Source organism: Sciurus carolinensis, chromosome 16 (assembly GCF_902686445.1).
Source record: "Sciurus carolinensis chromosome 16, mSciCar1.2, whole genome shotgun sequence".
NCBI lineage: Eukaryota > Metazoa > Chordata > Mammalia > Rodentia > Sciuridae > Sciurus > Sciurus carolinensis.
The window spans coordinates 5472732-5494264 of record NC_062228.1 but is presented as its reverse complement, the minus strand read 5'-3'; the positions used below and the strand labels follow the sequence as shown (position 1 = coordinate 5494264).

General features: G+C 43.0%; 1 protein-coding gene and 1 long non-coding RNA gene across 2 annotated transcripts in view; one reads left to right on the top strand and one right to left on the bottom strand.

The window, feature by feature from the left end:
* Positions 1-5591: 5591 nt before the first annotated feature.
* On the bottom strand, positions 5592-16025 carry Mphosph6 (M-phase phosphoprotein 6). The gene is made up of 5 exons (XM_047528814.1): positions 15928-16025; positions 13084-13196; positions 8968-9058; positions 6909-7006; positions 5592-6283 (listed from the first exon to the last, which is right to left on the bottom strand). Exons 1-5 carry the CDS (start codon positions 15976-15978, stop codon positions 6151-6153), a joined length of 486 nt encoding a protein of 161 aa, XP_047384770.1. The 5' UTR covers positions 15979-16025; the 3' UTR covers positions 5592-6150.
* A 60-nt stretch (positions 16026-16085) lies between these two features.
* LOC124967092 (uncharacterized) overlaps positions 16086-21533 on the top strand; it is a 60332-nt gene continuing 54884 nt past the window's right edge. Inside the window, exon 1 of the long non-coding RNA XR_007105459.1 lies at positions 16086-16172. This is a non-coding gene — a long non-coding RNA (uncharacterized LOC124967092). The remainder of the gene's footprint in view (positions 16173-21533) is intronic.

Sequence of the window (21533 nt, the reverse complement as noted above, 5' to 3'; positions counted from 1 at the left end):
GATTTTTAATCTTCATTACCCGAGTGGTCTAGCTTGATTCTGTTGCAGCCTTGCAAACGTGTAGGCCCCCCTGCAGGGTTTCCTGTCATCCAGACAATGTGGATAAAGGAGATATTATCAAGAAGTGCTGTCCAGATCAAGCAGGCCTTCAGGAGAATGGTGTAACTCGGTACGGTTGGGTTCAAGGTCTCTTGCTTTTAAGGGTTTTGGCAGTGCATCTTTTTTTTTTTTTTTTTTTTAACTCAGGGAAAATAAAAACAGAGCCATCCAGAAAACAAACAAAATATGTGGAGGAAAACTTGGGGTACAAAACTGGGCTGTTGGTTAGAAGAATGATGTCTTCTTAATGCAAATGAGCTTTTTCATCCTAATAACTGAACATGGGTTAGTGGCCTTCATAACAATGAATATGAAAAGGAAACCTACTGTGTCGTGAGAAGCTCAGAGTAGCCCTCCAGGAACTTACAAGCCACCAAATCAATAAACTGCATACGTGAGAATTTTTCTATATAGAGAAGGTAGGCCATGAACTTACCAGGCTGCCAGGACACCATGGAGGCAAATGGGAAGACATCTAAATGTTCTCTGAGACCAAGATTGGGAAAATGTGAAAGTGTTTTGGCAGGCAAGGGGAACACAGATGACTTTGTAAAAGACATTTAAAAAGTGGAAGTTCTCCAGGGAATTTTCTTGATACTGCCATTGTGACATCATCTTCTCTCCCTCGCCGAATACTCCACCATGAGAGGGTTCATTCACCAATGTGTCCGGAAAGTATGACTGAAGCGTGATTATCTGTGAAACTGAATGTTATATCCATCAGCCAGTGGTAGCAGTGTTCTCCAGATCTGGGATGGCAAAGGGTTTTAGTCACCTGATTTGATGGCCTTGCCTCTGTGGTGCTGACCACTGAACTACCTGCCTCTAGAACAGGTACCTCCATTAATAGCTGGAGCTGAAAACATCCCTGACCCACAGATAACATCTTCCTATGAAGTTGGTTGCACATTTCCACAGAGATATGATCAAATGATTGTATTTTATAGTATGAATACAAATAAACCTGAGCATTGAGAGACAGGATACAAATGGACAATGGCCAAACCATAGATGCAAATGGAGTTTTGACCCCTAATCTGCAGCAACTTGCCCACATAAGCAAGCCCTCATCTATAATGAACAACCCAGGCAGTCACTCTGCTCATAAGTTGGACTTGCAGGAAGCCAGATTGCTATCCCCAGTGACCATCTTAGAAGCTAAACAACTGCTACAAGCCTTTGGCCAGGATTTAACTGATAGCTTCCTTAATCTTTGCTCTCACTTCCCATTCAGGACCAATTTAGAAATGGCCAAATATGCACTTCTAGTCAGTCAAATTGATGTCCCCATTCCTAACCACCTGCCTCCATCTTCCTCAGGCCAGTGGTCTCCAATCAGGGCACACCTGAGTGTTCCTGTTCCTCAGCTTGCTTTTGAGGTTCTGACCAAATGCAAGTGGAGGTGGCTTGCTCCTTTCCTACAGCAAGTTCAGAATAAATAGCCGTGGCTTTTCTCATTTGGTTGGTTTCCCTTGGTTTGCATAGTATGGTGGTGTATATAGGTTGTGGACTAATTGGTTTCCAAATCATTCCAACTCCTATTCATTCATTTATTCATTCACCAGAGAAACATTATTGAAAGCTTTAAGATATTCCTTGTAGGCACTGGGACAAACAAAGTTTAAGACACAGTCTCTCCCCTAGAGGACAGGAGCTTACCAGTTAAGGAGACAGAATGAATGATTTGACAATGCAATCACCAAGCATTCATTTGCTGGGGCAGTCCTTTCTAAAAGCGTATGCTAACTACTGGTTGCATGAACTAGCTTATAGGAAGATGAAGTTGAATGGACATTTTTACTTTAAGTCATGAACTTGAACGTAAACTACAGAAATAAGCATTTTAAGCCCACCAAACCCATGATTTGATAGACATTATTACTTCAGGATGAATGTGTATCAGTCTAGACCTAATCAGGAGAGAAAAAAAAACAAAAAACAAAAAACACAACACTGTAGGGAAAGACACCCCCCCACCCCCCCGGCCCATCTCCTATAGTTCCCACGTGGGTTCCATGGCTGGAACTTACTGCAAAGGCTGGTTAATAAGAGGGTTTTCATTTTGCATGTACATGTGGATCTTCGCAAGAGAGTGAAGTCTGAAGGAATGGCCAGAGCATGATGCTGACGTGCTATTTGGACAAACAATCAATGCATGCAGGAATGAGGGGCAGTGAAGATCTGGACTAGGACAGTACGTTTCAGGCATGCCGCTAGGAGACGTACAGGAAGAGCAGAGGCTAGTGGAAGATGAGTGCTCCTTCAGGGTTTGACAGTTCAGGTTCACTGCAGCCCTGCCTGCCAGTCCCTGGTGGTCAAGGCTATTTTCCAACCTTGGCATAGGAAGGGCACTGCTCCCCAAAGAATCTTTATGGCTCGCCGTATGTAGGAGAAACCAGGCCGAAGGACCCTTTTTGAAGTGGTAGGTCCTCAAGTGTTCCAGCTTGGAACAATCAACATACCCACTTGGCACTATTTTGCCTTAACTCCTTCAACACCCTTTAAAAAAAAAAAACAAAAAAAAAACAAAAAAAAAAACCATATATATATATATATACACACACACACAGAAGAGTGGGTTTCACTGTGGCATATTTTTACCTGTACATAACATAATTGTATCAACTTCAAACCCTCATCTTTCCTCCTCTCCTCCCTTCCTGGATCCTCTTCCTCTACCCTACTGGCTTTCCTTCTATTTTCATGAGATCTCCTTTTTTCTTTTTTTTCCGTTTATCCCCTTTAGCTTCCACATATGACCCTTGACTTTCCACCAAGTCTGGCTTAATTCTTTTAACAAAATACTGTCCAGTTCCATCCATTTTCGTGCACATGGCATAATTTTGTTCTTTATGACTGACTAAAACTCCCTTGTGCATACATACCACGTTTTCTACATCCATTCCTCTGCTGACGGACACCTGGCTGGCTCCACAGCTTGGTTGTTGGGAGTTGTGCTGGGACAAGCTGCAGCATGCATGGCTGTAGTACACTGACCTTGATTCTTCTGGATCCAGATTGAAGAATCACCCTTATTTTTACAGAGGAAATCAACAAAAAAGAATGGCTAATTGTACACCAAGATGTCCTGCAGGAAGCTGCCAACTGAAGGGAGAGGTTGAACTGTGAGAGGGTAGAAGTTGGAGGGGCCCAGAGAGCTGCTGCTCAGTTAATACCAGTGCCTTGGAGTTGAGCAGGGGCCTGTGGGCCCAGCAACAGACAGATGTGTGAGGAGGGAGCACTGGGGCTCGAGGCTGCTCTGGACTGCTCCAGCAAGCACTGGGAACGTGTAAACTGGTGTTAACTACTCTCACTGGCACACTGGCCTCTGCCAAAGTGTTTTGAGAATGGTGAAGGAGGAGGGAGCACAAAGGCAGCAGACCAAATCCTTCCTCTTCCTCTTGCCTTACTACCTCCCCTCTGGGCTTCCCCCAGGAAAAAGCAGGAGAAATGAGGTTTCCTTAGTCTTAGACCAGTACCAAAAGCTGAGTACAGTCTGCTGTCTTTTGTTTGTGGAGTCTCCATCTGTGGATTCAACCAACTGTGGACCAAAAATATTCAGGAAAAACATTTGCTACTGTGCTGAACATGTAGACAACACATAGAAACAATACAGTTTAACAAGTATTCACTTAAGATTTAGTTGTATTTGGTATTGTAAGTAACCTAGGGATGATTTAAAGCACATGAGAGGATGTGCAAAAGTTCTATGTGAATACTAAGCCATTTTATGCTGAGGACTTGAGCATCCTGATTTTGGTATCCTCCAGAAGGCCTGGAACCAGTCCCCCACGGATACCTAAGATGACAGTGTCAAGGGTGAGTGGGAACATGAGAAGCAATCACTACCTGTGAGAACCCACCTTGGATCATTCAGCATCTGCACACAAAGTGCTTCTTAACATAATCAGTCTTCCTGCAGCAAGAGAAGCATCTCTTTATTTCTACTTATAAATTGCAAATATCCTTTTATAAAAGAGATTTTCGTCTTTTCTCCAAAATGAGACACCAAAGTGTGGTATACTTTTGATCAGTTTTGGGGAGTCACACTAATCTTTTCGGTTACAGTTAAATCTTAGCCACAGACTAAACAGCAAGTGAATCCCCCAGGCTTATACAAAATAAAGGGGAAGTGGGGAAGAAATCAGTGGACACACACACAGTGTAACTGAGGTAGTAACTTGTTTCGGCAACTGTTGGTCACAGGTGCAGTTAGTAAACTTACTCACATCCACACATTGTGTGTTTTACCTATGTTGGCTTGCTTCTCAGGGTTTCTATGGGGTGAGGTGTCCTAAAATGTAATAGTCTAAAAGGTCTGAGTCACACCCCACTGAGGTTATTGTTATTTTCCATTAAAATTCTGTTATTGGACACTGAATTGCTAAAATACCCTAGTGAGTGCCCTGGGCTCCAGATCCTGTCCTCAACCACTGTGTAGGGAAAACATATCCACCCCTTTGTTTCTAAGATCACTCCACTAGCCAAGAGTAAATAAACTCCTTTGCCTGTTGGTTTAGTAAATAACCAGGTAAGTCTCAATTTCTGTCTTAACAGAAACACTGTTGTCACCTGGTGGTAGTCCTCCTTCAGGGGTCCATCAAGAGGGCAGGAACTGAGAGGAAGGGAACCACTGTCCCCGGTAAGTGTGGTATTCCCTCAGGAGTCCCTTGAGGCGTGGGAAGTGTGGATTCATGCCTTCTCCCTTTGCATGATCCCAGACCACACATTTTGACTGAGCAAAAGCTCATGTAGTGGTCCCCAATTCAAAGCAAAATTCCACTTTGTCAGAGAAGGTGCTATACCCTATCCAGGGATACAGTGGTCTTTAGCAGACCATTCCACCATCCCATCACACCCACTGCTCCTGGTGATGGAGGACAGGGTAAAACCAGGACTCCAGAGTCACAGTCCGCCACCTTGCTTGAGTTCCTGTCATGAATGCTGTGAATGCTGCCAGTGTGCATCAGACATTCAGTAGGCTCTGGTGCTCGCAGGGCACGGGAAGGCACTTCAACACGCTCCAAGATGAAGCACAATGCAGGCGAACCGTTTCCACCCTCACAAGAAAAGAAAGCCTAGTCTTCAAATTCACTCGTCATGATGCACCAGAGAACTGAGGTCACAGAACAACCCACATCTACCTGTACCACATTCATTTGCTGAGAACAAAACTAAATGATATCAGTAATTTTCAAAGGTTTCCAGTACCTATCTCCAGATGGACACAGATACACTTAATTCCACACTTCTACTCCTGATACTTAGAACAGGTCCAGGCTGAGATGGTCCGGTGAGTGGTAAGTTCTATTGGCCTGTACCATAGGAGGCTGACAACTGGTTTTGACCCACACAAGGCAACTTCTTATGGTTCAACATAATATATCAGTATATTCTAAATTAATGACTGATATTTTAAAAAAATCACTATTTGGATAAGTTATATTATCTAGACTGAAATTATTTGAAAGTATAAGAAAACAGAAAAAGCATGTAGAAACAGATGTTTATTATAGAACATTTAAAAAAAAATTAAATGCCTTAAAAGAAAACATAATACCATAAAGTGATAGTGACTGGTAGCATGCAAACACTTCGGGCTGGAGAGGTGTGTTTGCTCTTGATGAATGTACACATAATAAATTCCTATGACATTTGACTCTAAAATGAATGTATGAATTGGCGTGACATAATTATATGATTGATAATTTAAAGTAAAATATAAACAAGGGCAATTTAAACACTGGCATTAATCTATAAGAGTCAGTTCAAGGTCAGTGATTGGAGAACTATATAAAAAAAATTGAGGTAAACTCTTTAGGAAGCAACCCTGTGCCTATGTACATCCAGGCTTGACTTCTGCTCTTGCCTAATCCGTTTTGGAAAAGGATGTATAACATCCATCACACATCTGTTTAAAACAGCCTGTTCCTAAAATTATACATCTCTTTACAAACAAACATCAAGTATTACCAGATAAAAGATGCCACTGAAATGGGCTCCAAAGTCTGCTGTTTTCAGTCACCCAAGACATATTTTAAGGCATCATTTTTAATCTTGGGGCTTTAAGAACATCTTCTTTGCTTTAACTGGTTTTATGTCTCCATTTTCATCTTCTTCATAATTGGCACGGTCTCTCTTCTTGGCAAACTTTTTTCCAATTGTCCCCACCAAAGTCTCATATCTGTGAAGATGACACACAGCACAAGTTTAATTTCAAATGAAGAAGAAATCGAGTCTTGTCAAGAATATCAAACCAAAGGCAATGAAAAGAATAGGATAAGTATAAACTGATTGAAAGAAACAATTTGATTTAAAGATTTGTGAACTTTTTAAAAAAACGACTGAATCATTTTCTGGTTTTGCTTTTGCATTACTCTAAACAAACCTCTCTGAGTACATGGAAGAAGCGCTGGAGAGACTTCAACCGTCAGCTTGCCTTAGGGAAGGCATCTGAGGCATTGAGAAGAGGCAGTCTTCTTGCTGGGGCACTCTTTCTTCATTTTTCTTTTGGTTCTGGGGATTGAACCCAGGGGTGCTTATCCACTGAGCCATATCCCCAGCCCTTTTTATATTTTGAGACAGTGTCTTGCTAAGTTACTTAGGGCCTTGCTAATTGGCTAGGGCTGGCTGAGAACTTGCAATCCTCTTGCCTCAGTCTCCTGAGCTGCTGGGATTAGGGTGTATGCCGCAGTGCCCAGCTCTGGGGAGTTCTTTTAAAACTTCAGCAGCCTATAGGGTAAGACAAGTACACACAGGGTGCCAATGACAAGGCCCAGCTTGCAAACTTGTTCCCAGGTAACAGTTACCTTCTAGCCATTTCCTCATCTGACACATCAAGCTCTACTACTTCATCTTCATCTTCTTCTTCTGCTTTGCTCTTAGCATTCATCTGAAGCATCAATTTCTGAAAAGTACACCAGTGTTGACGATAAGGGCTAGCACAAGGCTTGTGAAAGGAACTAGCATCAAACTTATTTGAAGGTGGAGAAATTGAAGTCAAAGAACCTAGAGGGTGAGTCGGAATTTATAAGGGATTCCCTGTAACACTTGATGCCACAGCTGCTACAGCTCAGCTCTGAATCACAGAACAGTAAGAAAAACCCCACCACACTGTATTTAGTGCCAAGGAATTCAAAGTGTCTTTTAGATCATGTATCTTATCTTTTGTCACTCATATTTAAGGTGTGTGTATCATACCACAATACAGTGAGAGGGGAAAGAAAAAAGTAAACTTCAGATTTCCTCCCAACTTCCCATCTTCAAGTCCATAAGAAGTACTAGTGAAGAAGTATAGTCACCAGTAATCTGGGCTGCATGTCTCAGTGGAGGACGGGAGGGCAGCCAGTGTGGGCAGAAGTGGAAGCCTGGCCCCGCATGATGCACAGAGTCTGCAGGCAAGCCCACTGTGAACTTCGGGTGGAAGCGGCGTGGCACATGGTATCTGAGCCACGGCTTCTTCTCCCTCATTAATCTTTTCATAATAGCTATCCTATAGCAGACTAAAAAAATAAAATTAAAGAGGATAAAGTACACTACCATAGTTACAGTTGGTGGTGGGGCTGTGGGGGCCATGGATGAGAAAGGCTGGCAGATGAGGAAACAGGCTCAACTGGTTTCTCTAACACTTAAAGGACCAACAAGCAAATAGGTGACAGACTTTCCCCAGAGAGGGTGTCTAGGATCACAGAACAGCAACCAGCAGTGTTTTCAGGCACCCTCATGTTCCCCACACCAGGCATACCTTGGGGGGCGTGCCACCCAAAACCTGCTCTTTGGACATCCCACACTTGGTCTCCATTTTCTTTTCTTTCTGCCTCACACCCCCCTTTTTCTTTCCATCTTCAGATCAGAGCAGGTCAAAGCCAAGTATATATTAAAACCAAACAAGGTTAGTGTTGGCTTTGTGTAAAGTAAACCTAACACCTCATCATGTACTCCCTCCCCCAACCTGCCATCCTTAATACAGCCCTGCAGCAAGGTTCATCAACTGTGGCTCTCCAGAGGTATCCTAGAGAAGCAGTCCTCACCTGGGGACAATTCTTCCCAGCAGGATAAAATGTACGACAATGTCTGCAGATACTTCTGGTTGTCACAACTTGGTTAAAGGGGACAGTGTGTGTGCTAGTGGCATTCAGTGGGTAGAAAACTGTCCCACCCTGTAATGCTCAGGACACCCGCCACCACAGAGAATGATCTGGTCCCATAAGTCAAGAATGCCAAGGGCAAGAAGACTCGGCTTCAAGTGATATTTACAGAACTAAAGATTTGTATCACCAATGTCCATCTGGATGATCAAGTATGATATGGGACCAACACATATGCCAGCGTTCTATAAAGGTGTTAAATTAAGGGTCTACTTCTCTGCAAACCTGAGGCAGGAAATTCAAACACACAGCTCAGCTACAAGGTGAATATTCATCTTTTGAACAAACTTTCCAAGGGATTCATTTAGAAGTCTATTTACAAACTTGGATTGAAATCTGCCCATTAAAGTCAAATTATACAATTTTAAAGTAACATTTTCCATTAGAAAAGATACATTTACAGATGCTAGAAAATAAGTTTTCATAATAGCATCATTCAAATAAAATCCTGACACTCCTGTAAAAGACTCCAGTTGAAATTGTAGCACAGTGGCACCATCAGGGACCATGTGCTGCTGTATTAAATTATCTACTCAATTCTTCCATAAAACTAGACTGCAATGCCTGCAATTTCTTTAAATAGCTACAGCAGTATTTCAAGACTTGTTATTTTCTATATAATGAGGAGAAATGATACCTGGTAGGGAGAAACCTAAGCTCAACTATTGGCAGAAAAAATTCAATTGGAAAAATTTAAATTTGAAGCAATTATATTTAATACCTCAACTTCAGGATTAAATCCTCTGAATGACATTCTTCCATAGAGAAGATCTTCACATAACAAGAAACTCTGCTCCTCTATTATGACACTCCTAAATGGGAAAATAAGCCTGTATCAATGGCAAGTCTATACACAACAAAGCAGAGCAAGTAAAAATCAAGGCTGAAGAAAAAAATCAATCTGATGGTTCTCAGTAGGATCAAGTAAAAACGCAATAAGATTTCTAACCCAGGGTTGGAAATAAAATCTGATTAATTCAGCCAGCAAAGGCCCTGTGAGATTCAAGCTACAGGCTGGAGGTATGGGCTCTTCTCAATACTGTGCACAAATATCTACATGATGTATAGACCAAAAGTATTAGTAAACTTGACTTTTCCAAAGTTGTAGCAAAATTTGATGTTTGTTCCCACCCTCCCAATTCTTATAAAACATCAAGGAAAATGAAACATTAAATAAATCAAATGAATAAAGATCCAGGAGAGGCCTGGGCAGCTTTCACTGTTTGAAGTGTTTAGCTAAATACCCTGAAGACTAAAGACTGGCCCTGGATGTTCCCATAAGAACCTTGGGAAAGCTGGATGAGAAGTAGAAACTGGCAGAAATAAGGGTGGTGAGGTGTGAACTGAAACGACTCACTCTCCACCGTAGCCCAGGAAGAACAATCCCGTGCTGGGGGCCAGCACTGGCACCAGAGGCAGAAGGCAGTGTGGTTCTCCTGAAGGAGGACTGCACTGTCTCCAAAAGGGTTTCTCCTCGGAACTGCCAGTTCATGAGCCTGATGAGCACTCTCAGGTGGTCATGACCCTGAGCAGGCCAGGAAGGCAAACACCTGGCTGTGGGGGGCTCTGATCCGCAGCAGGACTCACTGAGTAGACACTCAAGAGATCAGACAGTGCAGGCTCTCTTCTAGAGGCTGGGAACAGTCGGGAATGAAAAAGCCTCTGCTCTCATGGAGGCTGAGTCCAGAGTGGTGCCCGATTATGAAGAAAACACTGCCATTAGACAGCAGATGAAAACCAGCAGGTTATTTCACTCCTGACCACGTCACAACCAACTGCAAAATAGGGCAAAATATAGAACAGATATATTCCTGCTACATCAGAGCACTGGCTGACCAAATGGAGTGAGCCCCACTAATGCACGGCTTTCTGCCCAGAGGCAATTTCCAGATTGTGGAGCAGGAAGCTAGAAACAAACAGCCCAACCCTGCTGACCCGAAGACAAGCTGAAGCCTGGGACGACAGAGGTGGCTAGAATACATGGGTCAGGACCACAGAGACAGTGAGACACACACAAGGGAATCCAGAACCTGCTGTGGGGTCCCTTGAACCTCCAGTGGAACACTAAGCTGTGCAGGTGAAGCGACAACATCAGGAGAAGCAGCTCCCAGAGATGCCTTCTGGGAGAACAGTTATGTGGTGTGTGAGCTTTTTGTGACTATTACAACAAATTACCAGAAACTTGGTGGCTTAAATCATGAGAAGTTTAAGCTTTCACCATTCTGGAGGTGAAAACTGTCAAATCAAGGTGCTCACAGGACAATGACTTTATGAGAGAATCTGCCCCTTGCCTCTTCAGCTTCTGGTGATGGCCAGCACTGCTTGGGTTGGGACTATGTGACTCCAGTGTTTTCATTCATGGTTCCAATGCCTGCTGTGTGTGTCAGATCTCCCTTGGCCTCCCTCTTATAAGATGCAATGGTTTGTCTCCCAAGGATTCATGTCCCCAGAGAGGCCATGTGAGAAGTCCTGAAGCCTTTAAGACATGCAGCCTAGAGGGAGGTCCTTAAGTCACTGGGGGGTAATGCCCTTGGAAGGGAATGTGGGTCTCCTGGAGTGAATTCTCATGATAATGAACAGTTAGAAAATCTGAGCCTGAACCTGACTCTCTGGCATCCTGTCTGAAGATGGTAACTCTTCCTCCCATACGCACCATCCAGTATGAGGTCCTCCCCAGAGCCCAGGGGATGCCTGAGTCATGCCCTTGAACCTGCAGAACCATGAGCTAAACAAATCTCTTTATGTTCTGAAGTTACCCAGCCTCAGGCACTTGATTATTGAAATTAAAAATGGATTAATACATAGGAGAACATGACTGTGTTTAGGGTCCACTCAGGTAATCCAGAGCAATCTCTTATTTAACGATCCTTAACTTAATCACAGTAGCAAAGTCGATTTTGCCACATAAGGTAACAGGTTCCAGAGATAAGAACCTCGCTATTTTCTAGTCTACCATACCTGGAAAAGAAAACTTGTCCTGCAACTATATGTTAAACAGATACCAGAGCTTGCAAACAGAAGTGTAATGTTTGAGTTCTGTCTAGCCAGGAAACAGAGGTCAAGCCTGAATACCCTGTGATACTGAGCAGAAAGGCCCCACCCTAGGAGTAGGGAAAATTAAGCCTAAAGAGGGAGCTATCCAACCCACTCTAACAAAAATAAGCTGATTAGTGTAAATTAACTGCCTAATGGAACAAAATTCAACACTCTATTAAGGAAGACAACAAAATCTAGGTAGTTAGCAGTTAACACACACAGCAAAGCACACGTAAAAAATGATGAGACATGCACAGAAGCAGGAAAATGCCACCCTCATAAACAAAAATCAAAAGAAAGATGATGGAATCAGTAGAAAAGGACTTTAGAACAGTAATTATAAATATGCTCAAGAATTTATATGAAAATGTGAATGCTGTGAAGAAACAATTAGTGAACCTGAATTATGAATGGAAATTGCACCAGTATGCTCTCCTTGAATCAATCACCCAACGTGACAGTGTACAACTGGACAGTGCCATCTTTTCCTGCCAACATTTTGTGCTGATGTACACACCTACACATCTAGAGGATTCTGAGTAAGGGCAAAAAGTTATTTGTTACCTTCCAAGGAAAGGAATCTAATGGTCATTTTCTGTGTATATGAGACAAAAAAAAAAAAAAAAAAAAAAAGAATACTGAAAACAAGATCAAAACTGTCCTACCCTTCAGTAACCATCTGGACACCTAGAGCAAATTCATAAGGCAAAGCACAAATCCAGATTATGGCTCCTCGTAAGGACTGATCCTCTCCTGCCCCTACCCCATCAACACATCTCTGGCAGCATTTGCTCTCTTCTCACCAACACCTTGCTCCCTCTGAGAGGCAAATGGAGAAAAAAGTCTCTTCTTCCTGGTGGGGCAAACATTGTCTTTACAGAAGGGCATCTGAGCTTCCAAAAGGTCCAGGGAAAGTCAGAAAAAAAGAAAAAAAAAAAAAAAGGACTATAACAAGGTAAATCAAAAAACATACTATAAAGGAAAGAAAGGAGAGACATAAATGTGCCTGAAAAGTATGCAGTATCTTCAGCCACTGGGCAAACGTTTAAGTAAAATCACACATGCAGAGCTTGCCAAGGCAAAAGAATTATCAGGGAACAATCATAAGGAGCTTCCAGAAGGATCTAGATGAATAAACGAGGTGAATCCATCGCTCTGGGAAACTGTCTTTGTGTGCTATCGCAGCTTCGGCACTGACTACCTGGGTGGCTCTGGGCAAACTACTCTGTTAAGCTGCAAGATGGACAGAATGGAAATGGGCTGCTCTTACATTTGCTATGATATAAGGGGCTTAGCCAAGTACCTGAAACACACTCTAGACTCAGTGAATGTGTGCTAGATGAATGGTCCTTAAAGTAGTAACAGTTAAAGAAAAGAAACAAAAAGTTCCTGACCTGCCTTAAAAGCTCAGTCTAATAAAGAACCCTGTTACCGAAACAACACTGGGGTGGCCCAAAGTACACATCTCATCTTGGAACATAATGTGATACGGAGCATATGACAGCTTCCAGTTAAAAAGCCCCTGTTGTTATCAGAGATGTATGCACTAGATTCCTTTATTCGATGAAAAAAAAAAAAAAAAAAAAAGTCAGTGTTATAAATGATGGCTGGGAAACCAGTAAAAATGTATAAATCCAGGTAGAACTTCTATAGGTTTAATAGTTTTTAGGAAATTATTTGTGAGGCTAACCCAAGAAAATGAAAAGAAATTATTTTATGTCACTGGAATGATAAGTCAAATCTACAGGGATTTTCTTCTGACTGTCCCAAACATCATCAATATAAATTCTAATACACTTACTCTTTCTCTTTAAGCTCTGGCAAATCCAAGTACCAGTGCTCTTCACTGATGATCTTCTTTTCTTCCTCTTCTAGTTGTTTCTTGGTTTCTGAGTCCAGTCCCCTTTGCATGAACTGTCAAAACAAAGTCTGTGTCAGCACTCTTGTTTGTCTTGTATTGGTGGTACTTAGGCTGCACTTGGCATGTGAAAAGAGTTCCTAAAGGTCCTCTAATGTAAAGGAACCCAGACCAGTCTTATTATTTACAGATTCATTCCTGGGTGGTTCTCTCAACACACAGATGCCTCATCTCAACACTCACATTCTTGGTGCTAAACACACCAATCCTGCCAATTACCATTTTTCTCCACTTTTAGTCATGTAGATATTCTTTATGGTACACAAATACTCATATATCTATGTTTTGTACACATTGAAAGATGGAAGCCCTGTAGATGTGAATCGAGCACCTCCACTCTTAGGCAGCAAGTGGTTTCCTAACTACAGCATCTCAGAATACATTCTAAAGCTAGTGATTTAGCCTCCCTTGCAAATGAGGATCCGGACCAGGCTTTGGAAAAGTAGCCCCCAGACTGGACATCTGCTGTTACAAATAAAGTTTTACTGGAACACAGTAATAATGCTCACTTGGTTCTGAGCAGCAAGAGCAGAGTTGAGTAGTTGCCACAAAGACTGCCTGGTTCACATGCCTAAAATATTTATTATCTGAACTTTTAAGAAAAAGTTCACCAAAGCCTATCCCAAGGGTTCAAAAGAGTTAAAAGCCACAAATAAGCACCTTCTCTATAAGCAATCTATCATACTTGCAAACCTTCCATCCACATCCTTCTCCTTCTACTTCCTGCCAGGATCACCCACTGTCCAGCAGCTAAGTCAATGGAATTTAAGAGCATGGAAAACAAGTGAGTCAGAACTAAATGCTCAGTGATCTCACACTTGCCTACACTTAGCTCTGGGTCAACAGTGACACAGGCTACGATGCCCCATAACTTTTCACAGTATACATTCTGCTTTTTCAGCATGCAGTGTCACCTGTGATCCTGCTGGTTAACTTATTTCTTGTCAGTGACTGAAGCTGCTAACCCAAATAGAGAACCTGGGTAATTTCCCCATCTTTCCTTTGCTTCCAACATCCACTTCCAACTTCCTCATCCTCTTGGGTGGGGCAGGTAATTGTTTTAAAACAATTTCTTCCTTGTTAACTCCAGAGTCAGATCTTCAGTCCCGGCCCTAATCACGCAGCACATCTTTATTTGGCGTATTTCAAGAGTCAACGCTAGTGTTAAAATCTTTTCAGTACTTTCTTGGTCAATCTATTCCACTTCTCTGAAATCAATGAGATTCTAAATCATAACCAAAAGAAAATTCTGTTCAGTAAAGACTCAAAGTTTGCTGATATACACAAAAGAAGTACTTTACAAACTATGTAAGTTATGCTACAATTTGCCCCCTCCTTCCCTCATCCTACTAATCTCTAGTTACATCCAAACTCGACTCCATTCAAATCTTGCATATGTAACATTTTCTTTAATCTTCAAAACATTACTTACACCTTACTTTCTTTTCTTGGAAATTCCACCACTCTCTAAACATGATATCTAACAATTTGTGTAAGTGCAGATGTTCCCCATCTTAAAACTGTTCAATTTTATGAATTTTTGACTTTATGATAGAGGGAAAGTGACACACATTCAGTAGAAATAATACTCAAATTCTGATCTTTTCTTGGGCTATCCATATGCAGTGTGATGCTCTCTGGTGATACTAAAGAGCAGCAGTGAGCTATAGCTCCCTTTTAGCCACACCAACTGGAAGGTAAACAACTGGTACTCTACAGAGTACCAGGTGGCTAAGTTATGTGTTTAGTAGGTTAGGTGTGTTACATGCCCTTTCATATGTTGATTTATGATGGATTTATCAGGGCATAATCTCATTGTAAGTCAAGGACCATCTCCAGCAAGTAAAAGGCAGTAAAGAGTAGTAATCAAGAGTAAGCACTCTGGAGACAGATGAACTGAGTTCCAGTTCTTACTAGCTGTGTTAACTTGAGGCATGTCACTTCCTCTCAGTTGCCACAGTTGTCAAGAGGGATAATGAACACAGGCTCCTCAAAGGGTTACTATGTGAATCACAAGGATTATCATATGGAAAGTACTTAGAACAGTACAGGGCAAGGGCAGTCAATATTGGCTATCTTACTACCTAAGTTTTAAGGCTTAACAATTTCTGTCTTCATTCCTGTGTTCATTTTACCATGCTTTTATTGGTTCCACTTTGAAAGACAGGGTTAAACTGATTGAATTTCAAATCTTAAACTCAATTTTGTTGAAAGTTGGGTGACAATTCACTTTCCCTCAACTGCTACCATTCTGTGCCTTGTCGGGCCTTTCTCCCACTAACATACTCTCCACAGGCCAGTCAGAGTAATCCTGAAAAGTAACATAGCCAAAGAGGCTGCTCCCCGTGCCCACCAGCTTCCTACTGCTCATAAGTTAAAGGGCAAAAAAACCAAAAAACCAAAAACCAATCCTCTCCCGCCTGACACTCCCTGCCTTCCAGACCCAGTGAGTTTCCTTAGTTCTCGGAACCTTCGTGTTTTCCTTCTCTCTCTTTCTCCCTTGAACTCGCCTTCCCGGAGTTGGGGACCCTCCGGCTCCACCCTCCCAGCACCTCGCGGAATCCAGCGCCCGCACCAGCCGGTCCGGGGACGCGGGGAACGAATGAGCGCGCCCGCTGGAGGCCTGCGGGGCCTGCCTGCTGCCCCCCGCACGCCCGCCGCTTCGTCCCCGGCCGGGTTGGGAGGTGGGGGCCTGGTCGCCCCGCTCGAACCCCAGCACCCGCGCACCTTCATGCGCAGCAGGTTCTTGGACAACTTGGTCTTGCGTTCGGCCGCCATGCTGGCTCCGGCCGCGAGCACCGCCCACCAGCCCCTCCGCGCATGCGGGCCGCGGCGTGCGTCGGTGACGTCACACGCCGCTCGCGTCGCTCCGCCCCACCCGCCAGCGGCCCCTCCCCTGCGTCTGGCGCCCGGACGCGTGCCGGGCTCTTCGCGCGCTTTCTCTGCGCGCCTTCGGCTCACAGAAAGGCTGGGTAAGCGCGTGGGGAAAGACAGTGACTTGCTGTCGCCGCGCAGTCCCCGAAGAGGAGGCCCGCCTCGGCCGGGCCGTCGGGGACGCCTCCCGCCGCCCCTCCCAACCAGCCCTTGGCTAGGCCCTGGCCCCGTCCCCAGCCCGCCATGGCCAGTCCCCCGAATTCCCGCCGCTCGCGGTGCAGTAGCTCAGTTTGTGTCCCCCGTGTCCTCCGGAGGCGGTTGCCACTGCACCGCCAGCCGCGGGGAGCGGGCGGCGTGAACCTCGGCAGGCCGGCTGCGGAGCGGCCCTTGGGCCCTGGGCTCAGGACAGTGGGCACCCGGGTAGGTGCGTCGTTGTGCCCTGTCTCTCCCCAGAAGAGAGCCGCAGGCAGGGACAGGCGTCAAAACACGAGCACGAGGGGACCTCGTTCCACCCCAGAGTTGAAAGAGCATCAAAAGGAGGGTCGCCTTAGCGCTTCACTGCAGAGTGCCCCGTGCACCCCCAGGACGCCCGCAGCAGCCAGGCCCGCGCTTCGGAAGACACCAGCATTTCAGCCAGTAGCAGGCACGTAGGTCACACTTTACCTTGTCAGAACTCTGAGGAAGGTACTGCTGTCATGGGTTAGAACCAGACAGGGTAAGGGACCTGCTGGATTAGTGTCAAAGCTGAGACTCAAAAAGCATGTGGGATTTCAAAAGCCCTGCAGATTTCCTCAGTGGGGTAAATAAAGACATTAAATATGCTAAGTGGTTACAGAAACTCATTCATGCATAAATACAAGTGAGACACTGGAGTACAGCAGTGTGTAAAAACACACGACTGCCCTTTTCTAAAGCTGATGTTCTGAACGTAAATAAGTGGCGAGTGCCATGGTGGAAAGAAACTAATGATGCAAGAGAGATTTTTAAGGTTACTTTAGATTCTAATTTAGTCCAGGATGGCTTTTGTCAGATGTTAGTGCTGTATCATGAAAGTTGAGAAATTCCTGTTGTATGAAGAGTCGGAGGTGGAGTGTACTCTAGGTATAGCCACCGTAAAGGTTTTGAAATGAGAACTACACAAAGTCCCTCTTTTCATGGAGTTTGCTGGGTGAGTACCATAGAGGTTAACCACATGTACCCTGAAGAGTAGCCTCCAAAAATTCACATGGTGAAGTTCTAGCCCTCAATACCTCAGAATGTGACTATTTGGAGATAGGGCCTTTAAAAAAGTGATTAAGTTTAAATGAGGCATGTAGGGTGGATCCTAACCCAATATGACTGGTATCCTTATCGATTGATTGATAGGATCAAACTCGGGGCCTTTGCATGCTAGACAAATGCCCTACCAATGATCTACACCTGCTGTCCCTGTGTGCTTATAAGAAGAGAATATTTGAACACCCAGATGCCAAAGGGGTGTGTGTGTAAAGGAAAAGCCATCTGCAAGCCAAGGAGAGAGACCCCAGAAGAAGCCAGATCCACCAACACTTCGGTCTTAACTGTGAGAAAATGCATATAAGCCACCCAGACTGTATAATTTTGTTATGGTGACCCTAGTAAATGAATACACCACATAAATTAGGTATGGATTACAGTTGTGAGGAGAAAAGCACGAGCTTCATGAGATGGTACAGCAAGAGTGCCTAAACCATTTTGGCCTGGAAAAGAGAAGGCCCTCCCTTTAAGCTGAGATTGGAAAGAAGAGGAGTTAACCTGCCGGAAAGTTCTTCTAGTTGTTCCCATTGATGCGCGGCCATCACATTCATTCATCCACTGAACTCTGCATCTTGTAAAACTGAAACTCTACCTATTGAAGAGTAACTCCTCTGCCTCTTGCAACCACTGTTCTACTGCCTGTCTTAGATTGGCTCCTGACAGGATTTTAAAAGAAGTTCTGTAGGAGCAGAGGGGAGGAAGGAACTCAGTTGCCATCTGCATCCAGGAAATTAGGAGGTGACTGAGCCAGATTTTGAAGGATGAGCATGTGTTTTGCTAGCTTAAGAAGAGGAAAGCACATTCCTGGCAGATATAAGAGCACATGTACAGCCAGCTAAGGATGTTAGAAGTGCCACACCTTCCCTGTGCACTTTTGCCATTGCCAGTTTACTTGCATACTGGATTTTGATTTGTTTTCCTGAAACACTGATGTTATCACGTTACTCCTTGACTCCAAAATTTACAACAGCTGCTATTGTCAGTTGGATAAAGGTCAAATTCTTCAATCTGCCACTCAAAATTCTATATTTTCATTTCACTGTGAAATATTGAAAGTGAATCCCCAAAGTCTCTTTCCACCTTTTAAAATGTAATAAATGAAAAGTGATTTAAGAGTAAAAGTGTAATTTTAACTTTGAATTAAACTCCCTGACAGGAAGGATAACTCCTTGATCTTCCCGTGCTACTGAATTATAGAACACAGAGGATAGTCGTCACACTCAATATTATGGTAGCCTTTTGTAGTTAAACAGCCAAGGAAACATTGTTTTGGAGGAAGAAATATTTTGAATAGGTCTCCTCCACACAGTTCTGAGTCATTTCATAATGGAATTTGTTGGAAGTGTGAGAGTCTCCAATTCCAGTCAGCTACCGTATCTATCAAGAGAAGGTTCCCTTGTAGCTGCACAGTAGAGTAGCCACATAGCACTTGAAATGAGGCTAGTGCAACTGAGGAACTGAATAATTTTAGCTAATTTAAGTTTAAAAAATAGTTTTCTGTATTCATAGCGCTATTATCACTTTTACCTTTGAAAATTTAGCATCCGACTTGGAGATATATAATGTGAGTGTAAATAACGTACCACATTTCAAAGTCTTAGGCTGAGAAAAGTAAAATACCTCAGTGTATTTTCATAGCGATTACATGTTGAAATAATAGTTTGGATATTTTGGTTTAAATAAAACGTAGTGTTAAAATTAATTTCATCTGTTTCTGTTCACTTTTTTAAATGGCTGTTAGAAAATTTTAAATTGCATGCGTGGTTTGCATTTCTTCTGTTTTTCTTTCCTTTCTTTTTTGACAGCACTAATATAAGACTGCATTGGCCATGTGTTCCTTCCCAGTGCAGAAACTAGAGTAGAAGAGTCTGCTGTGAGCGGAGGAAGGAATTCTTATGCAATGAGACAAAGTTGTTATATTATTAGATTTTGTTCATTTATATGTTTGCAAGTACCAGATTCCAAAATGACTTATTCAACAAAACAAGAATTTATTAGATGTATACTGGTAGTTCATAGAATTGATGAGAAGGCTTAAGAACAAGGTTAAATTAAAAGGACGGAAGCTGGGACAGCCCAGGATGTAGGAAGCAGGAAGGAACCTAAGACCTCTTTAAGAATGGATGAACAGCAATTGATTTCTCTGCTCTTAGGACACTAGGTTACAGTTTCCAAAATCAAGGAGCGAATCTCCTTTGTTTTAGTTTAGGATGGGACCTGATTTGCAATCTCAGCAAGATTGTACATGATAGGGAAGATAATTCTTAAGAGAGATTGGGTGCCAATCCTCAAAGACGAGATAGTTGCTCTGATAGCCTGATCAGCAATACCAAGGGCAGACCTTCACTTAGGGAAAGAAGGAGGAGAGTTCTGTTGAGACAGATCCAGAGGACAAAGAATTGTTTAAGTGTCAGGAAACTCATATTCAAAGTCAAATCTGTCTTTTTTTTTTTTTTTCACAGAATGCTTCCTCTTCCTGATTCCCTATTTCATTCATTAGACAAGTATTTATTATCTGCCTGACACATGCAAATTGTGACTTCAGGCTAACTGGCCTGAAGTATAATATGTTCCTTCTGCTCTTACATTAAGTAATTTATCAGGTTCTGTCAATTGTTTGTTCGTAGGTGTCTTGGTCAAATCAGGACACTGGTGCTAAAAATGGTCTCACAGGACATCTGGGAAGGTTACTCCTAAACATCAGTCAGTTGTTATGTTAGAATGACCAAAGGAAATTAAAACACTTCAAAAAGAAATAACACTCCTGATTCCCTAGATTATTCTAATGATCAGCCAGGACTTGGTAATCACTCAACTAGATGGACCTTCTAATTATATATACCAAATTGTGTTAACTCAGTCGAAATTCAGGTTTGTTAACATTCCATTTCTTTCTTTACTGTGTCCCTAATCATCCTCAAATTTGTGCCTAAATCTTCCTATTCTATGGCTGACTTCCATACACTCCTTTCTGCCTTCTGCCTTTTTCAGTGGAACAAGTATTTTGGGGCATCTCTTTTGTTCCTGGCCCTTCGGTAGGTTCTGGGGAAACCACGCCTTCCCTGAGGATGTGTCACAGAGAAGGATGCGGGTCCTAAGAACTGTCAATAGAAATGAGTGGTAGGGACCTTAATCTGGACTTGAGTTCTGTGAGCCTCATTTGGGAAGTGGCATCTAAGTGAAGACCTCAAGATGGGTTATGGGTTGTCTGACAAAAAAGGGAAAGGGGCAGGTAGGAGTGAAGGAGGAGGTCAGTTATAGGGGAAGGGGTTTGGATGCTGCCTGGGGGGAGGCAACAGGTCTGGAGAGGCAGGCCAGGCCCAGCACCTTCAGGCCAGGTGTTGGGGTTTCTCTGAAGGTCTGATGCTGTTGAACTGCTGTGAGCCGGATAGTGATGCCGTTTTAAAATTTCACAAGAGAACGGCGGTTTATAAAATTACTCTGTCTGATAAGGGAGAAGGGAAATGGAGGGAGGAAAAATGAGACTGGAACAGGAATGTATTAGGAATTCTCAAGCCATTTCAGAGATTAATATTAGATTACACTTCCTAATTTCTTTTAGACTAATTTCTTCTTATAATTACTTGGTCCTATCACCTGTGAGATAAAAATCCAAACCCAGGTCAAGACCTGGTGGTCAGGACTTCACCTGCCTTTTAGCCTTATCTTCCTGCTCTTTAGCCTTACCTTATACATCTCCATTATCCTCCTCTAGCCAAACTGATCTTTCCACCATCCCTCCAAACATTCCAGGTTACCCTCCACATAAATACATCTTTCTGGAATGATGCCTGGGGTAAGTTTTCAATTCTTTCAATTTTTCAAATCCTATCTGCCTCTCAGGGCCCAATTCAAATTTCACCTTCCTTTTACATCAACTGAAAGTGATGACAGGGTTGTTTTACTGTTTCAGTGTTTCATGATGCCTGCCTTTTATTGTAACCTAACATGGTGACAAGTGCACTGGGGCAATGCTGAGGTTATACTTACCCTAATCTTTCATAGGAAGATTCTTAACATACTTAATAGTTAAGTATATTAGTATTAAATGTAGTTCTTAATGTACTTAATACTTATTGAAAAATGGGTGAGACAGCATCTTTTAGACTTATACACATCATTTAATTACTTATAAGCCTCAGAGTACCCAACAAATTCTATCCAGCTGAGTTGACATTTTTTTA

What these genes read in the sequence shown, in the direction of transcription:
- Mphosph6 (XM_047528814.1), bottom strand. Translation starts at nt 15,978, where the DNA reads ATGGCGGCCGAACGCAAGACCAAGTTGTCCAAGAACCTGCTGCGCATG. An exon ending in AGAACCTGCTGCGCATGAAG is followed by an intron (nt 13,197 to 15,927) that starts GTGCGCGGGTGC and finishes TTGTTTTGACAG; the next exon opens with TTCATGCAAAGGGGACTGGA. An exon ending in CCAGAGCTTAAAGAGAAAGA is followed by an intron (nt 9,059 to 13,083) that starts GTAAGTGTATTA and finishes TTTCCCATTTAG; the next exon opens with GAGTGTCATAATAGAGGAGC.